The 24,432-nt window shown below is 50.0% G+C and overlaps 9 protein-coding genes across 9 annotated transcripts; 4 read left to right on the top strand and 5 right to left on the bottom strand.

The window, feature by feature from the left end:
- Positions 1 to 703: 703 nt before the first annotated feature.
- P152DRAFT_460634 (farnesyl-diphosphate farnesyltransferase) lies at positions 704 to 3,010 on the bottom strand. Its single transcript, XM_033679957.1, has 4 exons — positions 2,728 to 3,010; positions 1,608 to 2,667; positions 1,370 to 1,558; positions 704 to 1,317 (listed from the first exon to the last, which is right to left on the bottom strand). The coding sequence occupies exons 1-4, from the start codon at positions 2,793 to 2,795 to the stop codon at positions 1,204 to 1,206; spliced, it is 1,431 nt and encodes a 476-aa protein (XP_033532128.1). The 5' UTR covers positions 2,796 to 3,010; the 3' UTR covers positions 704 to 1,203.
- A 7,317-nt stretch (positions 3,011 to 10,327) lies between these two features.
- Positions 10,328 to 12,559, bottom strand: P152DRAFT_491538 (general substrate transporter; the record flags this gene model as incomplete). The annotated part of the gene is made up of 8 exons (XM_033682169.1): positions 10,328 to 10,764; positions 10,833 to 11,033; positions 11,085 to 11,109; positions 11,161 to 11,296; positions 11,363 to 12,178; positions 12,229 to 12,265; positions 12,318 to 12,376; positions 12,427 to 12,559. The coding sequence occupies 8 exons, from the start codon at positions 12,557 to 12,559 to the stop codon at positions 10,600 to 10,602; spliced, it is 1,572 nt and encodes a 523-aa protein (XP_033532127.1). The 3' UTR covers positions 10,328 to 10,599.
- Positions 12,560 to 13,394: 835 nt separating this feature from the next.
- P152DRAFT_401372 (uncharacterized protein) lies at positions 13,395 to 13,917 on the top strand (the record flags this gene model as incomplete). Its single annotated transcript, XM_033676606.1, has 2 exons — positions 13,395 to 13,427; positions 13,555 to 13,917. 2 exons carry the CDS (start codon positions 13,395 to 13,397, stop codon positions 13,915 to 13,917), a joined length of 396 nt encoding a protein of 131 aa, XP_033532126.1.
- A 196-nt stretch (positions 13,918 to 14,113) lies between these two features.
- Positions 14,114 to 15,123, bottom strand: P152DRAFT_460632 (MFS general substrate transporter). The gene has a single exon (XM_033679956.1). It carries the CDS (start codon positions 15,063 to 15,065, stop codon positions 14,160 to 14,162), a length of 906 nt encoding a protein of 301 aa, XP_033532125.1. The 5' UTR covers positions 15,066 to 15,123; the 3' UTR covers positions 14,114 to 14,159.
- Positions 15,124 to 15,219: 96 nt separating this feature from the next.
- Positions 15,220 to 15,645, bottom strand: P152DRAFT_378424 (uncharacterized protein; the record flags this gene model as incomplete). Its single annotated transcript, XM_033675671.1, has 1 exon — positions 15,220 to 15,645. A coding segment is annotated over one exon (426 nt), but the record flags the coding sequence as incomplete, so codon positions are not given.
- Positions 15,646 to 16,275: 630 nt separating this feature from the next.
- On the top strand, positions 16,276 to 17,584 carry P152DRAFT_460628 (RNA-binding domain-containing protein). The gene is made up of 4 exons (XM_033679955.1): positions 16,276 to 16,404; positions 16,452 to 16,458; positions 16,514 to 16,820; positions 16,878 to 17,584. Exons 1-4 carry the CDS (start codon positions 16,376 to 16,378, stop codon positions 17,276 to 17,278), a joined length of 744 nt encoding a protein of 247 aa, XP_033532123.1. The 5' UTR covers positions 16,276 to 16,375; the 3' UTR covers positions 17,279 to 17,584.
- P152DRAFT_440168 (uncharacterized protein) lies at positions 17,315 to 18,628 on the bottom strand. The gene is made up of 5 exons (XM_033677659.1): positions 18,432 to 18,628; positions 18,263 to 18,375; positions 18,187 to 18,197; positions 17,748 to 18,132; positions 17,315 to 17,698 (listed from the first exon to the last, which is right to left on the bottom strand). The coding sequence occupies exons 1-5, from the start codon at positions 18,444 to 18,446 to the stop codon at positions 17,467 to 17,469; spliced, it is 756 nt and encodes a 251-aa protein (XP_033532122.1). The 5' UTR covers positions 18,447 to 18,628; the 3' UTR covers positions 17,315 to 17,466.
- Positions 18,629 to 18,841: 213 nt separating this feature from the next.
- Positions 18,842 to 21,691, top strand: P152DRAFT_460624 (TPR-like protein). Its single transcript, XM_033679954.1, has 2 exons — positions 18,842 to 21,272; positions 21,322 to 21,691. The coding sequence occupies exons 1-2, from the start codon at positions 19,027 to 19,029 to the stop codon at positions 21,572 to 21,574; spliced, it is 2,499 nt and encodes an 832-aa protein (XP_033532121.1). The 5' UTR covers positions 18,842 to 19,026; the 3' UTR covers positions 21,575 to 21,691.
- A 1,436-nt stretch (positions 21,692 to 23,127) lies between these two features.
- On the top strand, positions 23,128 to 23,886 carry P152DRAFT_460622 (uncharacterized protein). The gene has a single exon (XM_033679953.1). It carries the CDS (start codon positions 23,558 to 23,560, stop codon positions 23,762 to 23,764), a length of 207 nt encoding a protein of 68 aa, XP_033532120.1. The 5' UTR covers positions 23,128 to 23,557; the 3' UTR covers positions 23,765 to 23,886.
- Positions 23,887 to 24,432: the final 546 nt, after the last annotated feature.

The following is a 24,432-nucleotide window of genomic DNA, read 5'->3' as shown; positions in this document are numbered from 1 at the left end:
CTTCCTATGCTTAGAGAGGTGGAGGGTCATGTTCGACGTCGAGGTAGCTCTCGCGGAATCCGTTGTCTTCCACTCGCACCGAATACATCGAATCTCTCGATCTTGTACTGGCCCAGTCCCCCTCTTTGGCCACCATAGCTTGTCTCGAAGTACGGTAACCTTGAATTGCTCCCATAGAGATTGATTCTGTGCTCGTATTCGCCGATGTCCGGATTCATATGAGACGGTAGAGGACGGCGGCAATTCGTCTCCATTTAACTCCTGCTCTGGAGAGACGGTCGATAGAGAGCCTTGAGCTGGGGTTACTTGGCTTGCTGAATCGTCAGGAGAGATCAATTCGAGACTATTGCGGGCTCCACTTGAACAACGCCTTTTGCTGGTGCTATTCTCTAGGGAGGCTTCCTCGTCACTGCCATCATTAAGAAGATGATAATCAACTCTCTCGGAGCGAAGACGGCGCTTCCCAAGAGACATGGATAAGTCATCCATATTAAGAAAGAAGTTGCAACATATTGATATGCTTTGTATCTCTTAGAGCTCAAATCCTCTAGTTGGAGCATGTTGGGTAAACAAAAGTCGCGACTGCTGGGCATTCATTCATTGGCTCGGCTTTTGCCGAATAAGTCTTGGCATTATTTACGAATATTCGCGAATAATACGAATAAAACGTCTCGAAATTTAGTCGAATACGAATAATCGTTCCCAGGGAAAAGTCGAATACGAATAGCCAAAATCCTTATTCGTGTCCAGCCCTAGACTGGTTGATATCTAATACAGTTGGTTGTCTAAAAACTATGTCAATCAAAATCGTATTTCATTGCAACCGATAGAGCATCAACTCATCAGCTGTACCACCACAACCGGAAGCAAAGTATACTTCGACCATGCAACATCACGTCTACGACCTGAACCGATCCATCGGTATGATATGTATGCAATGCCGCTTCACCAACCCTTCCACCGGTGAGGAAGAATTGACAAGCCGCCCCGTCTCCAGGTAATTGCAATTCCATCTCAGCACTTCTACGGCACAACCACAGCCATTGATGGGCTGGATTGCAATTTGACATCCGTGCTTGTTCTATACCCCAGGGGGGATTGGCTCGCTGAAAATACGTCATCAACTCAATGCATGTGTGCCACGCTAGTTCAGCACCTCAACGGAATTCGCATAGACATATACTTCGTTCAGTTGAATAGAATCTATAACTCCTGTTTTGCCGAAACGGTAGTCGAGGATTTTGGGAAAAACTTTCCGTTCCAAAGATCGTTGAAGACAATGTCGAAACGCGCTCCCGAAAGCCATGCAGTACCAACCTAGTAGACAGGTTAGCTCCAAAATCATGAGAATCCTCATCCGGACACCTACCATGAAAACCGTCACCAGGAATAACGTCAGGCAGACAGCGCTGAGCATGTAGATGCTGTCCCATCTCGCCTCGGCCGCATCGGCTTTCGCCTTGGCTGCGTCCTCGGCAGTAATCGTCTTGCCTCCCAGAGCGCCAACCTTGGCTTGGGGGACTTGTGACGGGAAAACGTTCTCGATGAATTGCTCAATCTGAACGATGGTTAGCCTTCCAGTCAATTATCGCGGCATTCTGACGTACCTTGCCGCAAGCAACACTGATCTTCAAGAAGTTGGGATCTTTCGGATCATTCCTCGTGTGAATTTTCCTGACATGCGCCCGAAATGCCCCATAGAGGATTTGGAGGTTCTGGGTCGATTCCATCATCAATTGGCATGCCTGTCCCTTGGTGATCTTGATGTTACGCTTGAACATGTCGGGGTTCCGGAAGCAAAGTTCCAGCGTGGCAATGGCCATTGCCTGGGGGATGGCAGCGAAGTTAAACACGCTCTGTTCACGAAGACCGGCAAGGTACAAAAGGCATTCGTCCGCCCGCTCCAGTGCAAGGAGAATCATCTCCGAGCTACAATTCAAAGCCGCCACCTGATGCTCGGGTTTGAAAAGGTCCTCGAAGTTGGCAACGTGCTTGGACCAGATCTCCTTCGGCCAAAAGCGGCGTTTATCATCCCAGTCCTCCCGGATGTCTCGGATAATGTTGGTCTGCTGCAGAAACTGGCCCATCGACTCTTGCAATGGTGCTCGCTCTAACAGGGCGGGATTGGCGAGTTTGCTTTCCACGAAGAGCCTCGTCAGCCCTTCACCAACCAAGCCGGCGACGTAATGGCAGTAGAGCTCGTATTCTTTGACCGTATTCACCCCATTGATGTTGTGTTCGGCGTTGTTGGCATAGTCGGCCATACCATTGCCCATCTTTTTGGTGATGTCCTTGATGATGGATCGGTATGTGGGTTTGATGTTCTTGAACTCAGTGATGACCACGTGGAAGTTAACCAGTAGTTCTCTATCCTTCTCCTTCGCATGGTTTCCGTCATACGACCAACCATCCTTCTCTAGAATGCTATCGAAGTCGCGTAACAAGGGCTCTTTCTCCGAGAGCGCAATGGTCATATCATCCTCAATCGTGTCCAGCCCACGCAAGATCAAGTAGAAGAGACAAATCGGGGAGAGCAGCTCGGGATTGAGCTCTTTGATGACAGCTGCGAAACTGCGGCTCGTCTTGTCGAGGTAGTAGAAGCATTGGCGAAGTGATTCCGATTCCTTGTCAGGATCGCGCTCATGAGGTGCATCGTGCCATATTTTCCTGCGAGTGGAACTAGGTTAGAGACGAGGCTTTCGGCGCGATTCTTTCCAGTCAACGTACCATTGAATTATTGCTCTCAATTCCGGGATATGGAAAAGGTAATAGATGATGGTGCTTAGTTTGGGCATCGGAACGGTTGATATCCCCAGGGAGGGAAATGTCAATACGTAGGCGGTGGAGGTTGGTTTTAGCAGCGGGGTAGGGATTCAGTACGGTTAGGAAAATTAGACTGTGAGAAGCTGGGGTTTCATGAAGAGCTACATGAGATTGAGTGATTGTGTTCGGTTCCGGACCAATGGTTAGAAGGTCGGAGTGTCGATAGAGATGAGAAAGGAGAATTGCAGGTGAGAAAGGAGAGGTGAGAAACCGATCAGAAAGAGATGGAGCCAGGAAGCGGCATGTGGCGGCTGGTCCATGCGGAAGCTGGGCCCTCTCAGGAGTCTCAGCACAGCCACACACGTTTGTTGTAGCCTGGAAGCCTGAAGTATAAACACCATGTGTGGCGTCCGTAGCTGACTCAGCTGCTACTACCATAGTCCATAGTGGCATACTGGCATACTGACAGAGTCCATAATCCATATGTCCATATCGGATGCCTCAGACCCATTTCCTCTTCATCATGGCATCACCTGAAACCTGACTGTTAGAAATTCATCTCGAACATGAATCCATCCTAAATGCTGTGTAGTGTCGGGGATCAGATGCAAATAATCCTCTTCTTCATCGCGTATATTACCCGGTGCCTTGCGTCGACCAACCATTTGGAAGCTATCTCCGGCAAACCACACTCGTTGCCTTCACAGAATTAAGACAAGTGTGCGGCGGCTTTTGTGGTGTCTTCGGGAGATTTCTGGACAGTAAGAGCATGGCAGACACCCAGGCTCTTGCAAGGACTAGGGAATTCAGTTTATCCAGATTCCAGAGGCTCTGTTTGGTGCCCTGCAGTTGGTCTGCTACCATATAGGTTTCTAGGCGAGCTTTGCCATTTATATTCCCAAGCCAGTGGTCGGCCATTGAAAGGGGAAATGCATATTGCAATCATGTGCTCTCATATCAATGGCAGATATCGAGTAAAAGGAGAAGAGCGATCCGTACACCAAGTCCATCATTTTCCTTGGTTACATGAAGAATGTTCGTTAAGTGACACGGAGCCCGCACTTCGGTATGGCATATTCTCGTCCTGGATTGGGCAGCTAATAGCCTTTTTCTTGAATAACGCTTGAGAGAAAACGGCAAGAAGGCGAAGGCATGACCTTGTCCGTGGCACTCAAATCAACCTCGGCTTCGTGTGGGGGTACAGAGGACAACTCTCAATCATCCAAGCGACGTGGGATGACCCTTACCAGGAGTGTGAGCGCCCGAGCGGTCGAGCGGCTACCGGTCAACTGATTCCGATTTCCGACACCTGCATGGTGCATACTGCATACACTTGCTAGTTGCTACATCTGTCAGGTAAGTGATCGCCTTAGGAGTTACGATCCAATGGAGAGGGAAGGGTGCGGAACTGCGGGCTTCTGTTGGCTGTCACAAGTCTAGTCCTGGCAACGGAGCGACCGAGCAGCATATCCGTTCGGATTAGGCGTCGCTTCTAAGTTCTAATTGAAACCAGCAATCTCCATTATCGTGAACAATCCTCTCGAGTGATTGTTGATGTTCGATCCTATCAAACATCATGAATTCGACATCAATCCATATCTCCTAGGATTCCAAGGCCATTCGTCTCCGCGAGGGCGTCATGGCGGTCGGTGCGAGGTGTCAGGGTATAGGATGTTTGCATTTCTCCGATACAAATATCTTATATTATTTACACAGGACTATTGAGTAACTGTGCGAAACGTCTCGGGTTGATCCGAGACGATGGTGAGGAAATTGTGTGCTTCCATTCTGAGCATCACCACCGCCCGGCGGATGTCGCGGATAGCTAACTACTTAGTTAACATGGTCGTCCTCGGGCCAGCTGCCGTGGATAGTTGGACACCAAATACTGCCTCGGAATAAATAGCGGCATGATGGAGGCGTTGATCGTACCCTGTAACAGTAGCCTGTGAGCTCGGCTTCCTTCGCCTGAGCTAACGCCTCCATGGGTGTTCCATGGGTGCTCCATGGGTGCTGTTCGGTTCTGATTACTCACTACTGCTGTGATATCCATATGACAGTATGGCCCGATTCGCTAGGAAACATGGTTCGTTGAAGCTGGTTGAGAGTCGAGATGTGGGTATATTGCTATCGAACTTGCAAGTACCGAAAGCATACCGGAAGCATACGTGCAGTGATACTGCCAGGGAGCCAACCGTACTATGGAAAATTGGCGTTTGTCAAATATAATGCGATAAGGTGGATCGCCTTCACTGATCAGGTAGACTATTTGGTTACATACGTAATGCAACTGCTTACAGAGGATCGAGCATGTTGGGCCAGTCATCAAACAGTGAATACGAGACCATGAGAGTTATAAGAGTATTACATTCACTTCAACGTCTCCCTAGACAGGATGTCAAGGAGAGCAAAGTTCCCTTCTGAACGACAAAAGCCCTTCCACCAAAAAAACCCATAATTACCAGTATATTTCCATTTGTTTCGTACCAGCGAAACCAGATCCCATCCAACCGAAATCAACCCTTTCCATGGGTAGTGGTATCAAAAATCCAAAGGAAAAAAGCCTGATCTATTCCCCATGCTACAATCAGAACCGATCCACTCCGCTCCTTGTCCACTGCAAAAAAACCAAGGCAAGATAAATAAGCAACAAGCGGCATACACTTTTCAGCCGTGAATGCCGATGCCTCGAAATGAATGAGGTAGGTAGGATATGTAGGTGAGCATGTTGATGGCAGGAACCGATTAAGGCTCCAGTACGTGAACCGCCGTAGATGAACAGGGCGAGGGAAATGTTGATAGGTGGAATCGTAGAGCACGAGGACCTTTCACTGGCCCAACCAAATCGACAACAGGCTGCCGTCCGTAGAATTGCGACCTATCACCCAACCCAACAGGATTCGTCGATCTAATCGCGCTGCTTCGTGGCTTCATCGTCGATAAATCAAAGATTCGGTGCGAAAACGAAGATGGAGAAGACGTGGGATGGATCGTCGTGACGGATGTGTGAAGGAGGGGCCGATACGATCCAGGTCCCATAGGTTGCGACAGCCAAGATTCTAACCTCACGGCGAACTCAAGGGGATTCGCAATACCCGAGAAGGTCGTGATGTCAGAGATGTATGGAGTGCTGTCGGGCCATGTGGGTATCTGAATGTCTCGACTTCAGGGAAGAGACATGGAGTGTCTGCCTGAATCCTCTCGGTCTATTTGGCTGGGACCGGAGGAAGGGGTCGATTAGGTGGCGGACCCGGGGATGGAGGGAGATGTGAGACAGAAGGCATTGTGATGAGTCGTGGGAGTAGAAATATTCTACTCTATGGGAGGTGGGGGATGGTGGTGAGGAAAAGGCGAAGACTCGGATCGGACTGTGGTTTAATGGTGACACCTGATGACCAGGAGATAAGATTGAGGAGTGGCAGTATATATATGCAATAATGCAGAGCGCTATTAAATAACTGTAGGGCAATTAAAGCTATAGCCGGAGACCGACGACTAGACTTGGCGATGTAAATGAAACGAAGTGAGGTTGAACATGGATGAAAGAACGGGAGGGTGATGGGATTATTTATGGCCGTGACAAGGCTCCATTACGAGTTTACGACAATGAGTGACAAGGAGCGACAGGATCAGGTCGATCCAACGACATTAAACCTACCTATCCAAGGCCCCAAGATCCAAGCAAAATACCGGTAATGACCAGAGTCGGGATCGGGACTTTCGGTGATGATTCAGGACTCAGGAGGATGAACAGGCCACACCGCGACGGATGTTGCAGATTTGCATGCAACATGTTTACCAAAGGCTCCACTTCCCACGCAGTCGAATTGTGTACTTTGACACTTGGCAGGCAGTGTCACTCTTAGTCCTTAGAAGGAGGTCTTAGTGTCATTTCACCACCTCGTGGATGAGTGGATTCAGCCGTCGTTTTTCATGGGCACTTGAGCACCGGATCCCCCTGCTAGCAATTTCCTTGGGAACTGCATGGGAGGGAAGCGCCATGCAAAATGCATGGAAGATTCGAAGCTGATGCGTGCCGTAAGCCACCGTCGTTAGTTGGTCAGCGTGGGTTCCAGCGAAACCCCCTTTATGCGGGGCTGGCATTTGGAGGGGTTTGGGGTAATATGTTGCTCTTGGCTCGGCTTGTGGGCGCCCATGCCACCAATATCACCAATGCATGAAAATACATAGTAATATCTGTCGATATCAACCTTGCACACAAACTGGGGATCATAGTTGCGCCCCGTCGAACAGTGGTTAATCGTGATATAGAGGACTGTACGGAACACTGGCGGAACAGAAAGGCAGTGTGGCCGGCATGTCCAAGTGTACATAGTACGGAATACAGAACAGTAATACTCCCTGTTGCAAGAAATTATCCGTTCTCCAGGACGGGCAGCTTCCGTCAAGATGGCGGTGAACCTCTCCGAGACTGACTGGGTTGTGCGCATCGATTTCATCATCGATGGTCGATCGCTTCATAGCCATCGTCACTCCGGTCGATCCGATTCCAACTGGGATGGGCACAGAAAGAGTAGACAAGAAGCATAGCACCGATGAAATTTCTTGTTCGTTTGAGTACGATACCCGACGTCAATAGAAGCGTTGACACCCGTGTTACATTTGACATTCTCCATCGTCAACAGTCAAGAAGGATACTATGAAGAATAGACCGGAAGCGGGAAACAAATCAAGGTATTCATCAGGTGTGCAGCAGGGGAGGCTGTGTTACATCCCTGCTTCAGGGGAAATCGTGCTGCCTTGGCTGGTAGGAGAGGGTCTGTCAGCTTTACGTAGTACAAAATAGTTCAAGAATAAGAAAAAAACATCCCTACCCGTGTTCATCCGGCTTGTAGATGTGTACGGGTGTCCGGAATACGCGATGGGGATTCGCAAATGGCTTCTTTCATGATTCATCCCCGGCCTGTCCACCTGACTGAATTGTGCGAAGAAAAGTGTAATATCGCGTTTTGCTAGCGTGCCTTACACTGTAAACGACCACCCAGGGTACGTAGCCGAACGCCTCCTACCCTGGTGCCCGAATTTCCTTAACCGAGCGCCGTTCCGCCGATGTGGCGCTCCGGATTGGCCGATACTGGAGGTTTTGACGGCGACGGGAATCAAGGGGAATTGAAGCTGAGCAGCAATTTCAGCCATCATTCCATCAGTCCAAACTCCAAAGGAAAATCACTGATCCGACATGAAAGAGTTTGCATTATTCCTCCTGTCCAAGTCTAATAGAAGTATCAACGCCGCGTTTGGCCAGTTGCTATAACCAAGGAGATACCTAATTACGGAGGATACCATGGCCAAATATGGTCATGGTCAAACGCGGCTCCAGAAGGGCGGGTAGTCGAATGAGTTAAGGGGGATTGAGACTTAAGATTTGTCATTTGTCAGAGAACCAAAAGAATGCCGATTACACCCAAGTATGATCTCTTTTGGTCTAGTTAGTGGTATTTCTATTAAGAATTGAGATTCTCAGAATAAATCCTTATAGTAGATGCACCAACAAACAACACCAGCTATCGGGACCTGACATGACGCCATGTTTCGGCGATCCCTTGTCTCACCATTGCTGATCACACGCCTGGTTGCCGTGTCTGTGTAGCGGATAGCCATGAAAATCTCAAACTTCTTCTCTTGCTGTCGAGGGACTGGTTCAGTAATTTGTCCTCCTGATGATCGGTTTCAGTCGGCAGTTCAACCGTACCGTGTAAGCTCAGGGGAGAAAACAGCTACATGTACATGAGAAAGGGAAATTAGGGGCACAACGTCAATCTGTCTGTTGAATTTCGCGCAATGTCAACCCGTAACACGGGAATCGGCGATGGTTGAAACCTGGAAAGTACGAACACCGGCTAGAATATAGGCCGCAGAGCCTCGAACAGCTCGACGGGGTCACAGGGGGACAGCCTATCAGGGAGACACGGACACAGCAATCTCATCGCGAAATTTCATGATGACCCGGGCCGAAACATCCAATATGTTTTTCACCGCACACGCCACACGGTAAGTAGTTATTACTGAAAGACTCAATAACGGAGTATTACGGAATCCTGTGATACCCACTTACCCTATACTCTATCCCCTTTTCTATCTAGGGTGGTCATGCAGGTGGCGCTTTGATAGATTCCGACTTCCGTGGACCTTCTCCCGCTCCCCTCATTTGCGCATCGCATACCATTTATCTATCGGCAATTACCAATCTTGCTCCCAGGTATCAAGGGTCAGGACTTAGGACAGGCAGATCTAGGAAATAGTCGCACCGCGATTATGAACACTGTCGTCGATCCCTAGTCCACGGCGAAGAACGAAACCGCAGCATCGCACACTGAAATAAGGAAGAGATTTCTAAGAGGTGAATAAACGATCCCTCGATCACAATTTAAACGGATTGGCCTGTCCGTAGTAAGAGTCTTTCAATATGCTTTGCAGCCAAACGATTGCTGTTCAACCGGCTACAATCGACCTCAATATTGAGAATACAAGGTTCGAAAAACCCAATTCTACATCGGTACGTCAGTTTTAATTCCTTCCTCTTCTTATTCCTCATCTCCTCCATCCGATGTTGAAGCTACTTTCCAAAAGAACGCAACGAACTAAGCCTTGAGAACCACTGGAGTAAATCAAGGACACGATGGAGACCTGGAGTACTATGTAAGTCATGTTCTCATGAAACTCTGTTTCAGTGCGGAATACCCGTACTCAGGACTAAACTCCGGTTCAACGGCCGGGTGACGTCGAATTTGCCACTCCTGCCCCTGGCTAGGCTGGAAAGGGAAGAGTCCGCAGGAAGCTCCGTGGAGGCGTTGATCCCATGATGATATGATCATTTCCACGCTCTGGCTCCTGAGTCATGAGTGGTGACCGACAACAAAGATTTCGTTTCGCGATTGTGATGTAGTCGACAAACGTATGTGGCACTGCCCAAGGATTTTTCTTTTTGTTGCAACTCATTGACTGCTGTGCTGTTCGATGCCAGTGCTTTGCTGCCGAAACCTCATTTTCGTCTTAACCGGCTGATCTGCATTGCTCAACAAGCGCAAGGGAAGAACCGCAACGACCGAAAGGAAGAGGAAAAAAGGGAATGGGGTAGTTCTGCTGGTGCCTGGTGGTGGTCGTTGAAATATCCAATTGGGAGTGGACGACCAGGCTCCGGCCGAAGAGGTTCAGCAGGGCCAGTCTCCTGTCGAGCCACCTGTGAAAACTGCTTCTGGCTTCCAATCGCAGGAATGGGTATCTGTCAGAGACACCCGCGCAGTCCTGAATACTAGGTGTATCGCGATAGGTAACCACCAGCTGCCAAAGCATCAACGAACAAAGTGTGTGAAAATCTTAGCCTGGCGGACCCGCAGCCCGGCGCCGACAGAACGGGTGTGGCTGTGTGGTGTGGCACTGAAATAGGTACGTGGCAGGGCTGGACAGGGTTTTTTCACGTGGCAGCTAGAGCCATTACCAGAACCCTGCATTTAATCATGTGCTCACATTCCTTGCGAAAGCTATGATTCCTGCCCCCTGATCCACATCCACCCCTCAGTTCCTCCACTCTCCAACTCTTTCATGCTTCAACTCTTCAAAACAACTCTTCAGCTCTTCAACCTCTTTGTATTTCAGGTCTTTGACATCTTGCAACTTGAGCCATTGCCATGGATGAGGTTATCTATTAATGAAGAGAAGTGACGTTTGAAGTTGCTTGATAATCGAAACATGAATTTAGACGTCCGGGTTGTGGTTTTCCTGCTGCTCCTGATCTGTTATTCAATCACGACACGTTTATCCTTTCTATTAATCCTCCGGTGTCTTTCTTGGATATGGATGTTCTTAGCCCGGTGCCTAGAATATTTCCCCTAAAGCTTGATGTTTGTCCTTGGAATCTCCTTCCTCGGCATGCGAATATCCTTCTGTTGTGTTCTCTGACTTCTCCATTGCTTTCGCGAATGTTACTTCGACAGGGTCACCGAAGAGAATACTGATGTCCTCCAATGTCATTCCTTTCGTCTGTCCCAAGGTTCAGTACTTATCCCATCAAGCGACTTCTCAGAACCGAAGTGGGAGCATGGACTTACCTCGGGCAAGAAAAAGTACACTAGAACCCCATACACGACACTTCCAGCAATCAAAACGATCCAAAATCCGAATTTAATGTTCTCGAATGCCGTGGGTGCGGCTCCGAGGAGTACAGCAGTCGCGATCCATTGGCCCATGATGCTAAAGGATATGCCGAACGATCGAATAATCATGGGGAATATTTCCGCCGGAATCAAATACTATCAAGGGTCTCAGTCCATGAAATGTTACATCCAGAAGGTTTTACGTACCATGGTGGCATCGAGGCAGACGGAGCTTATGAGGGGTTAGTATTCTCCTCTACTACAATGACAGGCATAGACTTACTAGAATACGGGGAACATGAAAATGAAGGCTACTCCAAATCCAAGCCCGACTTTGTTGTCCGATCCGGTGTCTGCAAACCGGGCCGTCAAGGCCGCTTCAACAGAGACGATAATGGTGAGTGCCACAATCCCAGTCACTTCAAAAGTTAGCTATGTCTGCTTAATGTGGTGGATGTCTTTGTCAGCCGTAAGTGGTCACCTACAGACAAACTTCCTTCGTCCCACATGATCAACAAGCAGTCCGTTTATCAGATTTCCTGGTACCGTAATCAAATTGAAGCAGCCCACCAGAAGCAATGGTAATCTTCCGCTAATCCCTAAGCGGTTATAAAACACCGTCTGATAATTGTTGATCACGAGGGCGCCAGTGGCTTGGTTACCTGCCTGAACCAGGATACCAAGGCCAAGCCGCTTCCGGAAGCTTGGTCGACTCCAAGCATATTTGGCCTGAGCCCATGGCCCGGCAGCGCTTTGTGTCTTCTCGAACGCGATTTGCTCACGCATTTGCCGGAATTCTGCCAGCGCGTACGAATCCTCTGGATCGTGTCTGCTTGCATGCAGTCGTTTGGTGATAGTCCAGGCCTCCTCTTCGCGGCCTTGGCTGAGTAGCCAACGAGGAGAGTACGGCAGAAAGAACATCCCGATGAAGAGGATCAGAGGCCAGATCATCTGAACCGCTAGTGGGAATCGCCATTGAAACTCTCCGTAGGGGGCAAAGCTGCAAGCGTAGCTTACAAGCCCCGTCAGGGCGTACGAGAATCCAATGAGCACCCCATGAAGGCCAACCATGAGGCCACGGGACTCGGCTGGAGACACTTCAGACTGATACAGTGGAACAAGCGTAACCAGGATTCCGATGGCAAAGCCCATGATGACACGGCTCACGACAAACATGGGAACGTTTTGCGATCCCGTCATCAAAGCAGCGCCGAAGATCGCCATGACACAGGCCATTTGGATCGAGATCTTGCGTCCGAAATATTCTGCAGCCCACATATTGTAGATGCATCCCAAGACACCTAGGCGATTTTAGGACGGCTCATCAGGTACAGCTATCGCTTCTTCATACCTCCGACGGCGTATATGCAATTAATAACGCCGATGATCTAGATGAGAATCACTGTTCAGTATGATTCTTCTTCACGGTCAGGTACTTACCGAGTTGGTATATGAGCTGTCTTGCTCTAGCCCCATATAGTCATACCACGAAGGTTGTCCTTGTCCCTTTTAGTCCTGTCTAATCCGTGTCTTTTGATTTACAACTAACCTATCGTTGCGGCGCTGATCGAACTGGCGTATCCATAGCTGAGACTCCCGAAAGCTACGAAGAGCGCAACGATGAAGTTGTACCAATTCCTTGGTCGTGGAATGATATAATGCTTGCTTTCGGGATTCGCCATCTCTGGTACAAGAAGGGCATTAAATATACAGAAGCGATATTGATTCTAGGGATGCAAAAATGGTCACTGTTGAGCGCTATCCAACGACAACTCCCACAACGCTTCCTTTGTATGTGATGAGGTTGCCGAAAATTGCCGTCGCAAAATCTACGAAGCATACCATGAGATCCTAATTATCTTCCATGACTCTTTAAAACCGAGACCACACTGATTGGGATCTTCTGGATTATTCACCACCTCCGCAGTCCGCACATTATAACCCCGCATTCTGAGGTATCGACGGTACCTAAAAGGAGATTCTGTGGAGACATATATGCCGAGAAGCCATGTGGATCCCAATACGCGTTATTCCCGTTGAGGAGAACTGGAGAGAGCTGGGGAAACGGGGCTCTTCAACAGACTCGTGCCATACGTTACCAGTATTCGCAATATTTCAGGGCGGATGTTATCAACCGTTGCAGGACTTATCCAAGGGCCAGGCATTGGAGATTTGACCGTGGTTTGGATGTGAAATGAATCCGAAAGTTATCTGATGCCAGTACTGAAGGCACTGTACCCTACGGATATTCCTCTGAAACTGATTTATTATCTGAATTTTGAGGTTGCTCAACTGGGATAATTAGAGCTGCTTGAATGGTTACTACGGCCCGCCCGAAACGTCTACCTCCATACAATGAGAATGACGTCTACGGCAGTGCGCACCTGCAACTCCCCTTCACCTCGGTTCAACTCGCGAAGGGGCAGAATGCTGATGAAGTCCGCCATTTCTTGCAATCGTTCTCATAGTTCTTAGCGACTATAACGACAGAAGTACCCTGCATAGCTACCCGTCATAATGCTTCCATCATTACAACCTCGTCGACCGAAGGTACGGACGCTTGCTATCGCCCCATTTGATCATGATCTAATACCCGATGTAGGTTCCGTCCGATAAACCGGTTCCACCTCCAGTCTATCAACAGATTCGTCAATCACACGAGCATTATTTGCCTCAGCAAGGCTCCCAACACCAAAATCCAAGCAGCCGGACAAACATGTTCTCTAGCGCCCTTGGAACAAAGCAACCTTCGAGCCAGATCGAAGCCATGCCTCCATATCCTTCCGGTCACCTGGTGACTGTGCCTCATACGGCCTCATTTCCAAATCATGCGGGACTTCGGCCCTCATTAAAACCACCGACCATGCCCATCACCACTCCAGTCTTTGACAGCGCAACCAGACACCCAGTTTTCTTCACCCACAACCTCCGAAGACCGCCGTTCCCCATGCCCGCAGGTTCGGCAGCACACCCTGTATCCTGGGGCTACATCTTTGATAAGAAAAAGCCAACAAGCGGGCACGGCGGTACGATGTTATGAGCGCAAAAATGATTGCAGCGTTGATACGCCGTTATGAGCCTGATGACTCCCAGCAGCATGTCTGGGGTCCTTCCAACTTGCATGCCGGCGTATTTATCAGGTGCACACCGCGTAACAGTTGCCAAAAGACGATATAATGTGAACACACCGGAATGAAAGTACGGTCAGCGTGGCTGAGGACAGCCAAAGTATTTCTATTTTGTCTTGTACGCATGATGAGAGATCATGCTGGTCGTTCTATGTCACTTACAATGGTTCCGTTTCGGCACCCCACCTCTCAAATAACGATATGAGAGAACCGCTGCGAGAGCACTTACACCCGCCAGAATGGCATTCATGTTCCCATAGTTGATCGCTTTTGTAAGACATCCTGCCAAGACAGGGCCAACCGTAAGTCCAAGACTAAAGAGCATGGAGTTGATGCTATAAAGCTGAGCATAGGGACTCTTGCCACCAAATACCGTTGGGTTGAATTTGAAGTATTTCTCCACCACTGAACTGGCTTCTGTCACAGCAGGCGCATTGATGATGCCCATGCCGATACCAATGCAGGCCAAGAGACAGAAATATAACGCAACCTGATCGGTACCATCTGCTTGTGGTTGCACTAGACGCAGGAGGATATGACCGGGGACAAGCACACTGTATCCAACAACTGCAACAACTTTTGACCCTTTCCGGTCCACGAGTCTTCCAGCAAATGGACCTACCAGAAGGTCCATGGCGCTCAGAGGAAGGAACAATAAACCGGATTTGAGAGAATCAAAGCCAAAATATCTTTCTGCCGTGGTCGGAACTGTCGCGTCGAAAGCGCCTAAAAAGAGAGCTTGGACAGCGGCAAGGAAGAAGGCAGTCAGGAGACTAGAATTCTTCATGCAAGCCAATATTGGTACCGTGGATACGATTCGCGACGATATCGGGGCTATCCGGAACTCTTGCTCCTCGATTTCAACCTGGCGCTCAAGCAGTGGCGTCTCATCTGTGTCGTCCAGACTTTCGCAGACTCTTTCGTTTTCTTCGTCATCTACGATTCCGTATTGCATCGCTACTTTGCGCTCTATGACTAGCAGTCGCAACAGGAAATCGATCGCCAAGACCGCGACTCCGACTCCAAAGACTCCGTCATAGCCGACCGCTCTATATAACATTCCACCGAGTGGCGGAGCAATGAGAGGCCCTGCGGTAATAATGCTGAATATCTAGCGCCGAATCACTGTTAGCAATGACCCTCGATTCGACATTGGCCAAACTTACCCAACCAATTGCTGTCCCAAGTTTCGATGGGCCAACGGTCTCGACGAGCATAGCAAGACCAATAGACCATACAATGGCACCACTCAAGCCTTGCAGTATTCTGGCCGCCATGAGTAGAAGCATTGACCGCGCAACTGCAAACAGAACGGTAGATCCTGCCAAGGCTAGGATGCCGAAAAGAAAAGGAACCTGTCGGGATCGCATTCTGTCCGCAAAGATTCCCACCAAGGGCGAGAAAATGAACTGCGCCCCAGCACACACCGCCAATAGTTCGGAGACACGCTGTTGAACTTCGGACTGAGGGACTTTGATGCGATCCTCGAGCAGAAACGGAACTACAGGGACGATCAAGGAGTAAAGAAAGAGATCGGAGAACATCCCAGCCCCGATGGTAAACACGATGAATTGGGTGCTGGACCTCCAAGATAGACCTCGTGGTCGACGCGCCATGTCGGGACTCGGCGCATCGAGTTGTGTATCGGGATCAAGGCCATTAGACGTCATGGCGATCCAGGATTGAAGATGACTTGGGCTCTCAATGAGCGGGCCGAATGAGAAACAAAGACGGTTTGCGATGAAATAAGGAATTTATAACCCGCTGTCTAGACTAAAGTGGTAGTGGGGCGTCACCAAGGCGTTTTATCTGGTGGCGATGGCTCGGAACAGTTGATGCAAAAATGAAACTGCAGACTTTGGTCAAAGACTCCAGAAGCACCGCCAGCGTTATTGGCATCGGGATTTGTAGGCAGTGTCACACCGTGACGATATCCGGTCGTAGATATGCCATCCTAGGTCTGAAGATTCTATAGTAGCTGAGAATGTGGACGAATTACAAGCCCGCAAAGGATAGTGATGACTCCTGACCTCTTATATAGCCCAACGAGCGTACAGATATGAACACGAATTCCGAGATGCATATTAAATTCACCATTATTATCTACTAGTACTGTTATTAATAATATGTGAATGTGGTTGTGATCACAGCGTGGTGGGCGGGGAATGTGCTGTGGCGTCAGGTCTTGATATTGATACGGAGCAACCCCAGCCACTTCGCGATGCAATAGCAGACCTGGAGCAGCAGATGTGGAATACTTCCTGTCACCCCATTGGCATTCCCACTATCAATACGTTTCGCCTTCCCCGTTTGAAGACTCCAAGCTCGACACAATATAGGTGACCGAAAGACGGCCTTGAAATTGCAAGCATGGCAGCGGTGTCAGCACCAAACGAGACGTAAGCATTGTCACCGTTCGAGAGATTCCATACTGACCAACTGCTAGAGTCTATGTAGGTGTTGCAAAGCATGGGGTTACCGATAATTCTAGATACTTATAATGACTAGGTCCGCAACCTCGAAGAGAGAGTCAAGGTCGACGACCTCAAGGAAGCCCTCAGCGAAATCTTCAGCGAGTACGGAAATGTCGTCGAGATTGTCGCGAAGCGGAATCTCAAAGCGAAAGGCCAAGCCTTCGTAGTCTTTGATAGCACGGAATCCGCAACGAAGGCGATCGAGGAAGTGCAAGGGTTCGAGCTGTTCGAAAAACCCATGGCTTTGGACTATGCGCGAACCAAAAGCGACGCCACCATATTACGGTCCGGAGATGAATCTACGTTCGAGGCGCACAAGCGGGCGCGTTTGGCAGAAAAAGGTACGAAACGCATTGCGGAACTCCATCTGATATTCACGTGCTGATCGATCTCTCTAGAGCGGAAGCAGGCTCTTGAAGCGCAGGAGAGCCAGAAGAAACTGAAACGACCTGCCGGCGTCGCCCCCGAACCGACACCAGCACGACCTGCGAAACCATCCAAAGGCGCTGGTCTCAAATCCACCGCGGGAGCTGGAGCGGTCATCCCCGACGAGTACCTCCCACCGAACAAGATCCTGTTTGTGCAGAATATCCCCGATGGCTACGATATCGATGCTTTGACTGCCATTTTCAGTCGCTTCGAGGGATTCAAAGAGGTTCGCCTAGTGCCTGGACGGAGCGGAATAGCGTTCGTGGAATATGAGGCAGAGACGGGAGCAATTAGTGCAAAGGAAAGAACAGCGGGCATGGTGCTTGGAGAGGGGGACCGTCCCATCAAAGTGACGTTCCAGAGACAATGAACGGTGTTCATCGCATGGCAAAAGGTTGAGCAAGGCGTTGGTGGAATTATCTCATTCCGGTATTTGCATGGGTGGCAGTCCAATACAACACTACGTACAGGCGTCCTTCAAGGCAAAAACGGACTCCTTCAAACGCCGAACATGGTGGATTTAAGCATCCATTGCCAGGGAACCGAACGAAAAGCAGGTTAGAATATGACATCTTCGTTCTCTTGATCACCGAGCAAATCCGTCGTTCCCTCTTCACTCTCCGCGATCTTTTTGGAGTTTGCTTCCCTTTCCTTCTCCGCAGCTGCCGCATCGCGCCCTTTCTTCCCCGACACCTTCTTCAGGCGATAAAACTCCTCTCGGTCGAGTTCATCCAGCTCGGAGTTGATGTATTTGATGGTGTTCTCAGTTCTCGGGATGATGACATGTTCGCTGTGCATATGTGAGCTTTACGTTGCGGCCGGCATGGGCAGGCTCATACATTGCGTTGACTCTCCGATTGACCACCTTGATGACCTCGTCCAAAATGACGAACGCTGTTTGGAGACTGGCGAGCTCGACGAGCGTCTCCACTGCCCGCGCGTACGTCTCGCGGCATCGTTGGACCTGTTGACCGCCTTTACCGAGACCTGTGAGTTGGAAATCGTTGTTCCCTTCGGTGGTATAGCTTTCGAATGCTGGAAGCAGAACCCCCGAAACATTCTCCTGCTTCGTCCGTACTCTGAACCGAGCGGATTTGGCCGATTCTTGGATTTGGTAGCCGATATCACCACCGACGGCGTAGGTGACTTCGGCCAAGGAGAAGGCGGCGATTTGCATCACTCGACCCATTTTCCGTTTCGCTTCATCGATGCGGCGTGTGATCTCTGATGGGGCGCTTTAATTGGCTGCAACACGGATTGATCATGGAGGTATCCTACCTCGAAACCGCCTAAGGACTGTTAGTATTCAGGATCTCGAGACAATGGTATAATTGCAAGGTAGCGGGAAACATACTTGGTGAGGGCCTCACTCTTCCGCTTCAGCAAGTCGTGGCCTTGTTGAGCACCCTTTAGTTTGCTTTTCATCAACCCTAGGGATTGACGGGTGGGGAACACCGTTTCTCGAGCCTTTGGGCCTTTGTTAGTATCTTGACTTCATCCAAAGCCATGATATGATTCCATACCCCGCTGCCAGACATCGTTGCTCTATACGAATGTCGGCTTTATGAAGGTGTGATGAAGTCCAGTCCTCCGAGCCGTGGACTCTATAACCTTGGTCTCCGGTACGACTCTGAGTAATAGCAGAACACAAAACAAAACAAAAATGCGGTTGATGGCAGTTCACGAGAGACCTTGTCCGTCCTGGCCCCTTCAAACTTCACCTGCAGTTGGCATCGATCAAGGCATCGGCGGTGGTGGTACCGCCGCAATCAGTCGGGGTGGCCCAAGCTCCTTCCCTGCAGTGAGTTAAGGTCACAAGGCATCAACCATAAGTGGAGGAGTGGAGTAGAGAAGTCCTCCAGTCGGTTCCCTGCCTCACTTTGTGCCTTACTGCCTGATTCTCACACTTCGTATCAAACTGCCTCCACACGCGTTCTGGGACAGCCTTTCATTACTTCAGTATTCTCCGCCCATCCATTGATACGAAGCACGCTCATTACCTGAATCCTTCGCCTAGCCCACGAGTTAAGAGTCTCCGGTCGACCGCGCCGGTTGCTGCGCGTGGCCAGCGCGATGCCTGGAAGTCTTCTATACTCTTCAACCCCAAACTCCTCCAAGATGGCGACCAAGAATCCTCACAAGCACCCGAAAGCTCTCCGGCCCGACCTCTATCTCATTAATGACGGCGACATCCTGTATGAACAAGAACTCATCCGGAACCCCGGACGCGTCAAGCCCTGGCTGGACTATGTCCATTTCAAGCGCCAGCAAGGCGCAAGCCTACTTGCCCAATCCTTCGTCCTCGAACGAGCCGTCACAACGTTACCGCGCTCCTATAAACTATGGAAATTATACCTAAGTTTAAGGGTCAAGCACCTGGATGGACGAAATCCAGCCAAGTATGCTCCGCATTTCCTCAAGGTCAACACCTTGTTCGAACGGGCATTGATTCTCCTCAATAAAATGCCGAGAATCTGGGAGATGTACCTGTCATTTTTAATGAAGCAGCCTCTCGTCACAACCACGCGAAGAACTTTCGACCGAGCTTTACGTGCGCTTCCTATTACGCAACATGCCCGGGTTTGGGCGCTATACCGTCCGTTTGCAAACTCCGCGTCAGGCGAGACGGCCATCCGGATATGGAGGCGGTATATGCAAATACATCCCGAAGAGGCGGAGGATTTCATCGAGCTTCTCGTCGATGCCAGACGGTATACTGAGGCCGTGAAGACATACATGGATATCTTGAATAATCCCCGCTTCAAGAGCAAGGAAGCCAAAGGCCCCTTCGAAATGTGGACCGAGATGCTCGAGTTGCTGATCGACCATGCAACCGAAGTCGAGGCTGGCGAAGACACTGGCATCGATGTCGACCGAATCGTGCGGAGTGGGATCGCCAAGTTCTCCGACCAAAGAGGAATTCTTTGGGTGAGCCTGGCCAAGTACTGGATGAACAAGGGCGATTACGAAAGGGCAAGAGACGTCTTCGAAGAGGGGATCACAACCGTCATGACGGTCCGCGATTTCGTGATCGTTTTTGAGTCCTACACCGAGGCGGAGGAAACCCTCATCGGAATTCAGATGGAGGAGGCGGCAGCACGATCGGAGAAAGGACGCGTGGACCCTGAAGCGGATCTCGATCTGGATATTCGCATGATGAGGTTCGAGCAATTGATGGATCGAAGACCGTTCCTCGTCAACGACGTTCTTCTCCGTCAGAACCCCAACAACGTTAACGAGTGGCAGAAACGGGTGGCGCTATGGGGCGACAACAAGAAAGAGGTGGTACAGACCTACACGGATGCCATTGCTACCACACATCCGAAGAAAGCGGTCGGGAAGTTCCACGACCTGTGGGCGAATTATGCCAAATTCTACGAGGCGGGAGCGGACATTTTGAACGCTCGGGTCATCATGGAGAAGGCGGTCAAAGTCCCATTCAAATCCGTTGCAGAGTTGGCAGACATGTGGTGCGAATGGGCGGAAATGGAGCTGCGTAACGAGAATTTCGACAAGGCGGTCGAGATTATGGCGAAAGCGACGCAAGCCCCCAAACGGTCCAAGGTGGACTATTTCGACGAAACATTATCACCGCAACAAAGGGTGCATAAGAGTTGGAAGTTATGGAGCTTCTACGTCGACCTGGTGGAGAGCGTCGGGACACTGGACGAGACCCGCAAGATCTACGAAAGAATCTTCGAACTACGGATCGCGACCCCTCAAACGGTGGTGAATTATGCCAACCTTTTGGAGGAAAACCAGTATTACGAAGAGTCGTTCAAAATCTACGAGCGGGGATTGGATTTGTTCAGCTATCCCGTGGCTTTCGAGATATGGAACCTCTACCTCACTAAGGCTGTCGACCGAAGAATCAGCATCGAGCGACTTCGAGACCTGTTCGAACAGGCCGTAGAAGGATGTCCGCCCAAGTTTGCCAAAGTTCTTTACCTCATGTACGGAGCTCTTGAAGAGGAGCGTGGTTTGACGCGTCATGCGATGCGGATCTATGACCGGGCAACTCGCGCAGTGTCCGACGAGGACCGGATGGAGATGTTCAACTTCTACATCACCAAATCGGCGTCCAATTTCGGGGTTGCTTCGACCCGACCCATCTACGAGCGAGCGATCGAAGCACTTCCGGACGCAGAAGCGAAGGAGATGTGTCTGAAATTCGCCGACATGGAGCGGAAACTCGGCGAGATCGATCGTGCCCGGGCAATCTATGGACATGGGTCCCAGTTCTGCGACCCCCGAACTAACCCCGGCTTTTGGCAGAAGTGGGAGTCATTCGAAGTGCGACACGGCAACGAGGACACGTTCAAAGAGATGCTTCGCATCAAGAGAAGTGTCCAAGCCCAATACAAGTACGTTCCATATCTCCATTCCTTTCATATCGTCCTAACCAGGCTGCAGTACCGATGTCAGCTTTATTGCCTCCCAAGCCATTGCTCGAAGTCAAGCGCAAAACCAAACCGGAGAAGCCCCCTTTGGTGGTGCTGAAGATGGCGAAGCTGCCGACGCCATGGCTGCTCTTGAACGACAAGCTCGTGCCCCGGTTGGATTCGTGGCCGCTAGCACGGGAGCTGAGGGGGGGAATCAACCTACGGCCGCAGATGCGCCGGTCGAGGCCAATCCCGATGCGATTGATTTGGATGAAGACTTATAACAACACCCCCCATGTTCTCAGCTGGATGATCCTCCTTGTACTCACACCATACTCATTCTTTCTTTTCTCTTGACCTCTGCGGTGCAACTGCGCACATTCATCTTGCATAGAGCGGGCGTAACACGGTTGGCGGTTGGAATTCACGGCTCCTTTCCGATGGGACGGGTGGAGCTTACATAGATCCTGTATTGGAATGCTACTTGCGATTCATTATTCCGACGTGGCGTCTTGTTTGGTGCTCGTGGCTCGCTCGAAAGCACGGAGTGGTGGTTATCCACCGATCCAAGCCGCCTCATCCAAGAACACATGCTCCAGAAAATGGAGTCCGGAGGGTGGTCGTCCTTCGACGTCCAAACAAGGTGAGATCAAGAGTTCTGCAGCGGCTAGGGCGATTGTCTGGGCTTGTTTAATTGCTTGCACAGCCTCAATCGTCTTGGCCTCACGAAAATCCCTCAGTCCCACGTATTGGGCGGGATAAGCTTGGTGCTGTCGTTCTGGACTTTGCGGATTACCGGTAGCTAACAGTACGCGGGAGATGAACGTATGTCGTCACTGGTCAGCTGCGATCATACGGAAGTGGTCAATTCTGTTGGGTACTAGGTACTCGACATGCTTTCGTTGGTGTGGTTTGATTGGGATGGGGATCGGCAGTAAACGTGAAGTGATTTACCTTTCCCTTCGTTCAATTTCAATAGCACATCGAAGACAGGACCCTCCAGTCAAAGACCTCCACTCTGCAGTCCACACGTCTACGTCTCCATAGAAGTTAGAACCCCAACCGTTGGGAGCAACTTAAGAGACGTTAGGCGTTAGCGTCTGGGGTTACCTAGAATCCTAGATCCTAGTCGTCGATTCCTCGCGCTAGAGGAACCACATCCTTCTCATCATGTCATGAACCAGACTCATCAGCATGTTAATGATATCGAGTCTTACGCAAGAATATATATCTGTACAATGGGTTGTATCCTGTGAGTCTGTGGTCTGTAGTCTGTAGACCCCGGATACCGGTAAACGAAGTGATCGTGATGAAGGATGCGCCTTCGTCGACGACATGAACAGGACTAGAGTTCAAGTTCCTTGACTACCATGGAAGTATCAGTACCTACTGGTCTGACTGAGTTCCTCTGTTACAGGTAATTTTTCAGGCCTATTTGAACGCACATGACTGGCGTGCCCCTCCCGCTCCGCCACGATCCAGGAATCTATAGATGAGATGATCAACTGATGAGCCAGTCACAGCATCACAGCAGCAGAGGCGGCGGAGGTTGAGTCAATCCGTGAGCCAATCCTTTCTCACCATTCTGCCCTTGGTTGCTCATTGAAACCGTATGGCCTGGAATCCTGGATCGGGTTTGCCTTGCTGCTCCCGCGGGGTTTAAATACCTGGGATCCAGCCCTTCAGTGACGCCCTTCCCCATCTAGCCTCTCCCCGCTTCTCATCATCCACCCTAACCTCTCGGACACATCACTCATATCAACAAACCCATTGTCTTGTTATTAAGAAATTTCTTCTGCTATTTGCGTCGAGTCCTCAAGAATTGGTTGTTTCTAATCTCAAGCTTTTGTGAAAGGAACTGCCAAGGTTATAGCATCATGGCTGCAGCGACCGAGTCCACAACTATGACATCAGGTAACGATATCCCCTCCCTGTCCGGATTCCTGTGTATTATGCGGCCTTTGTTTATGTCAATCGATTTCTTTACTTATGAATTGATCCCGAAACAAAAGTTTCTAACATTGGCAAATGCGTAGGCAGCGATGCTAGGCCTAGCACCCCACCCGCTGTCGAGTCGCAAGGCCCGATTTCAGGCCAGAGCGAGGGCAACGAGGACCCTTTCAAGGAAGAAAACCTTGCAGATGTTGCAGGCTCCGAGGACATGAAAGAAGGGTCGACGTCTCCCGGGAAGGATCGCAGGATGAGCAAGGAGTGGGGTGAGTGGCTGGAGCATGACGAACATTGTGCGACCACCAGGCTGACGAACCATGAACATTTTCGCAGACACGTCCAAGGTCCCTCCTTCGCAGTTTCAGCGTCGCAAGGGCAGCATCTACGCGACGCCGGGATCTCGTGATGGCCATGTCAAGGGCTCGGAGCGGGATAAGGCGTACTTTGATAAGCTCAAGGAAAAGGCAAGTGGTGCTTTGGATGGTCCGGTTGGAAGGACCAAGGCTAACGCAGTCGGGATCTAGGGATGGGGCATTCTCAAGAAGACCAAGTCATGAACTGGCTTAAGTATGGACAGGCAGTCTGGGATGTGAAATGGCGACTGTGATCGTGTCTGGCAACCGACCCCAGTGGGCCATAAGGTGGCACTCATGCATTGACGATGTTACGCTCTATTCGGTTATCAAGTCTATTATCGTTCTATACCTGTATGATATGATTTATTTGGGGTACCTCTAATCCAGGGTTTCGAATTGCACATGGCTTTAGAAGCAACATAACCGTTCTAGGCCTAACATTTGTGACCGGTGAGCGAGGAGCCAGGTATCATGGGTGGAAGTAGTGAGGGGGGGAGCGGGGCAACAGCTTAACAGAACAGACGACGAGCAAGGACACGGCGTAATGCGAACGTACTATGTGATTGTACTCTGACATTACGGTACTTCCGCCCTATGTACTGTTCACTAGTTAAGCTGTACGATGAGTATGAAGTATGTAGCTAGCGTACAGAGCAGGTCCTCACTCTCAGGCCTCAGTGCTGCTACATCGGTGTGATGACATCATTCGAACCGCGACATAAAATTTGGTTTATGGCCTTACGGCCTTATTGCCTGATATATGATAACTGTAACCGTAATAATAACATCTCTCCCATTGTTCCCTGGTACAATTACGAGGATACCTCTGCACTCTA

Source organism: Eremomyces bilateralis, assembly GCF_010015585.1.
Source record: "Eremomyces bilateralis CBS 781.70 unplaced genomic scaffold P152scaffold_18, whole genome shotgun sequence".
Lineage (NCBI taxonomy): Eukaryota > Fungi > Ascomycota > Dothideomycetes > Eremomycetales > Eremomycetaceae > Eremomyces > Eremomyces bilateralis.
The sequence above is the reverse complement of the archived record's forward strand: the minus strand, read 5'-3'. Positions and strand labels throughout refer to the sequence as shown.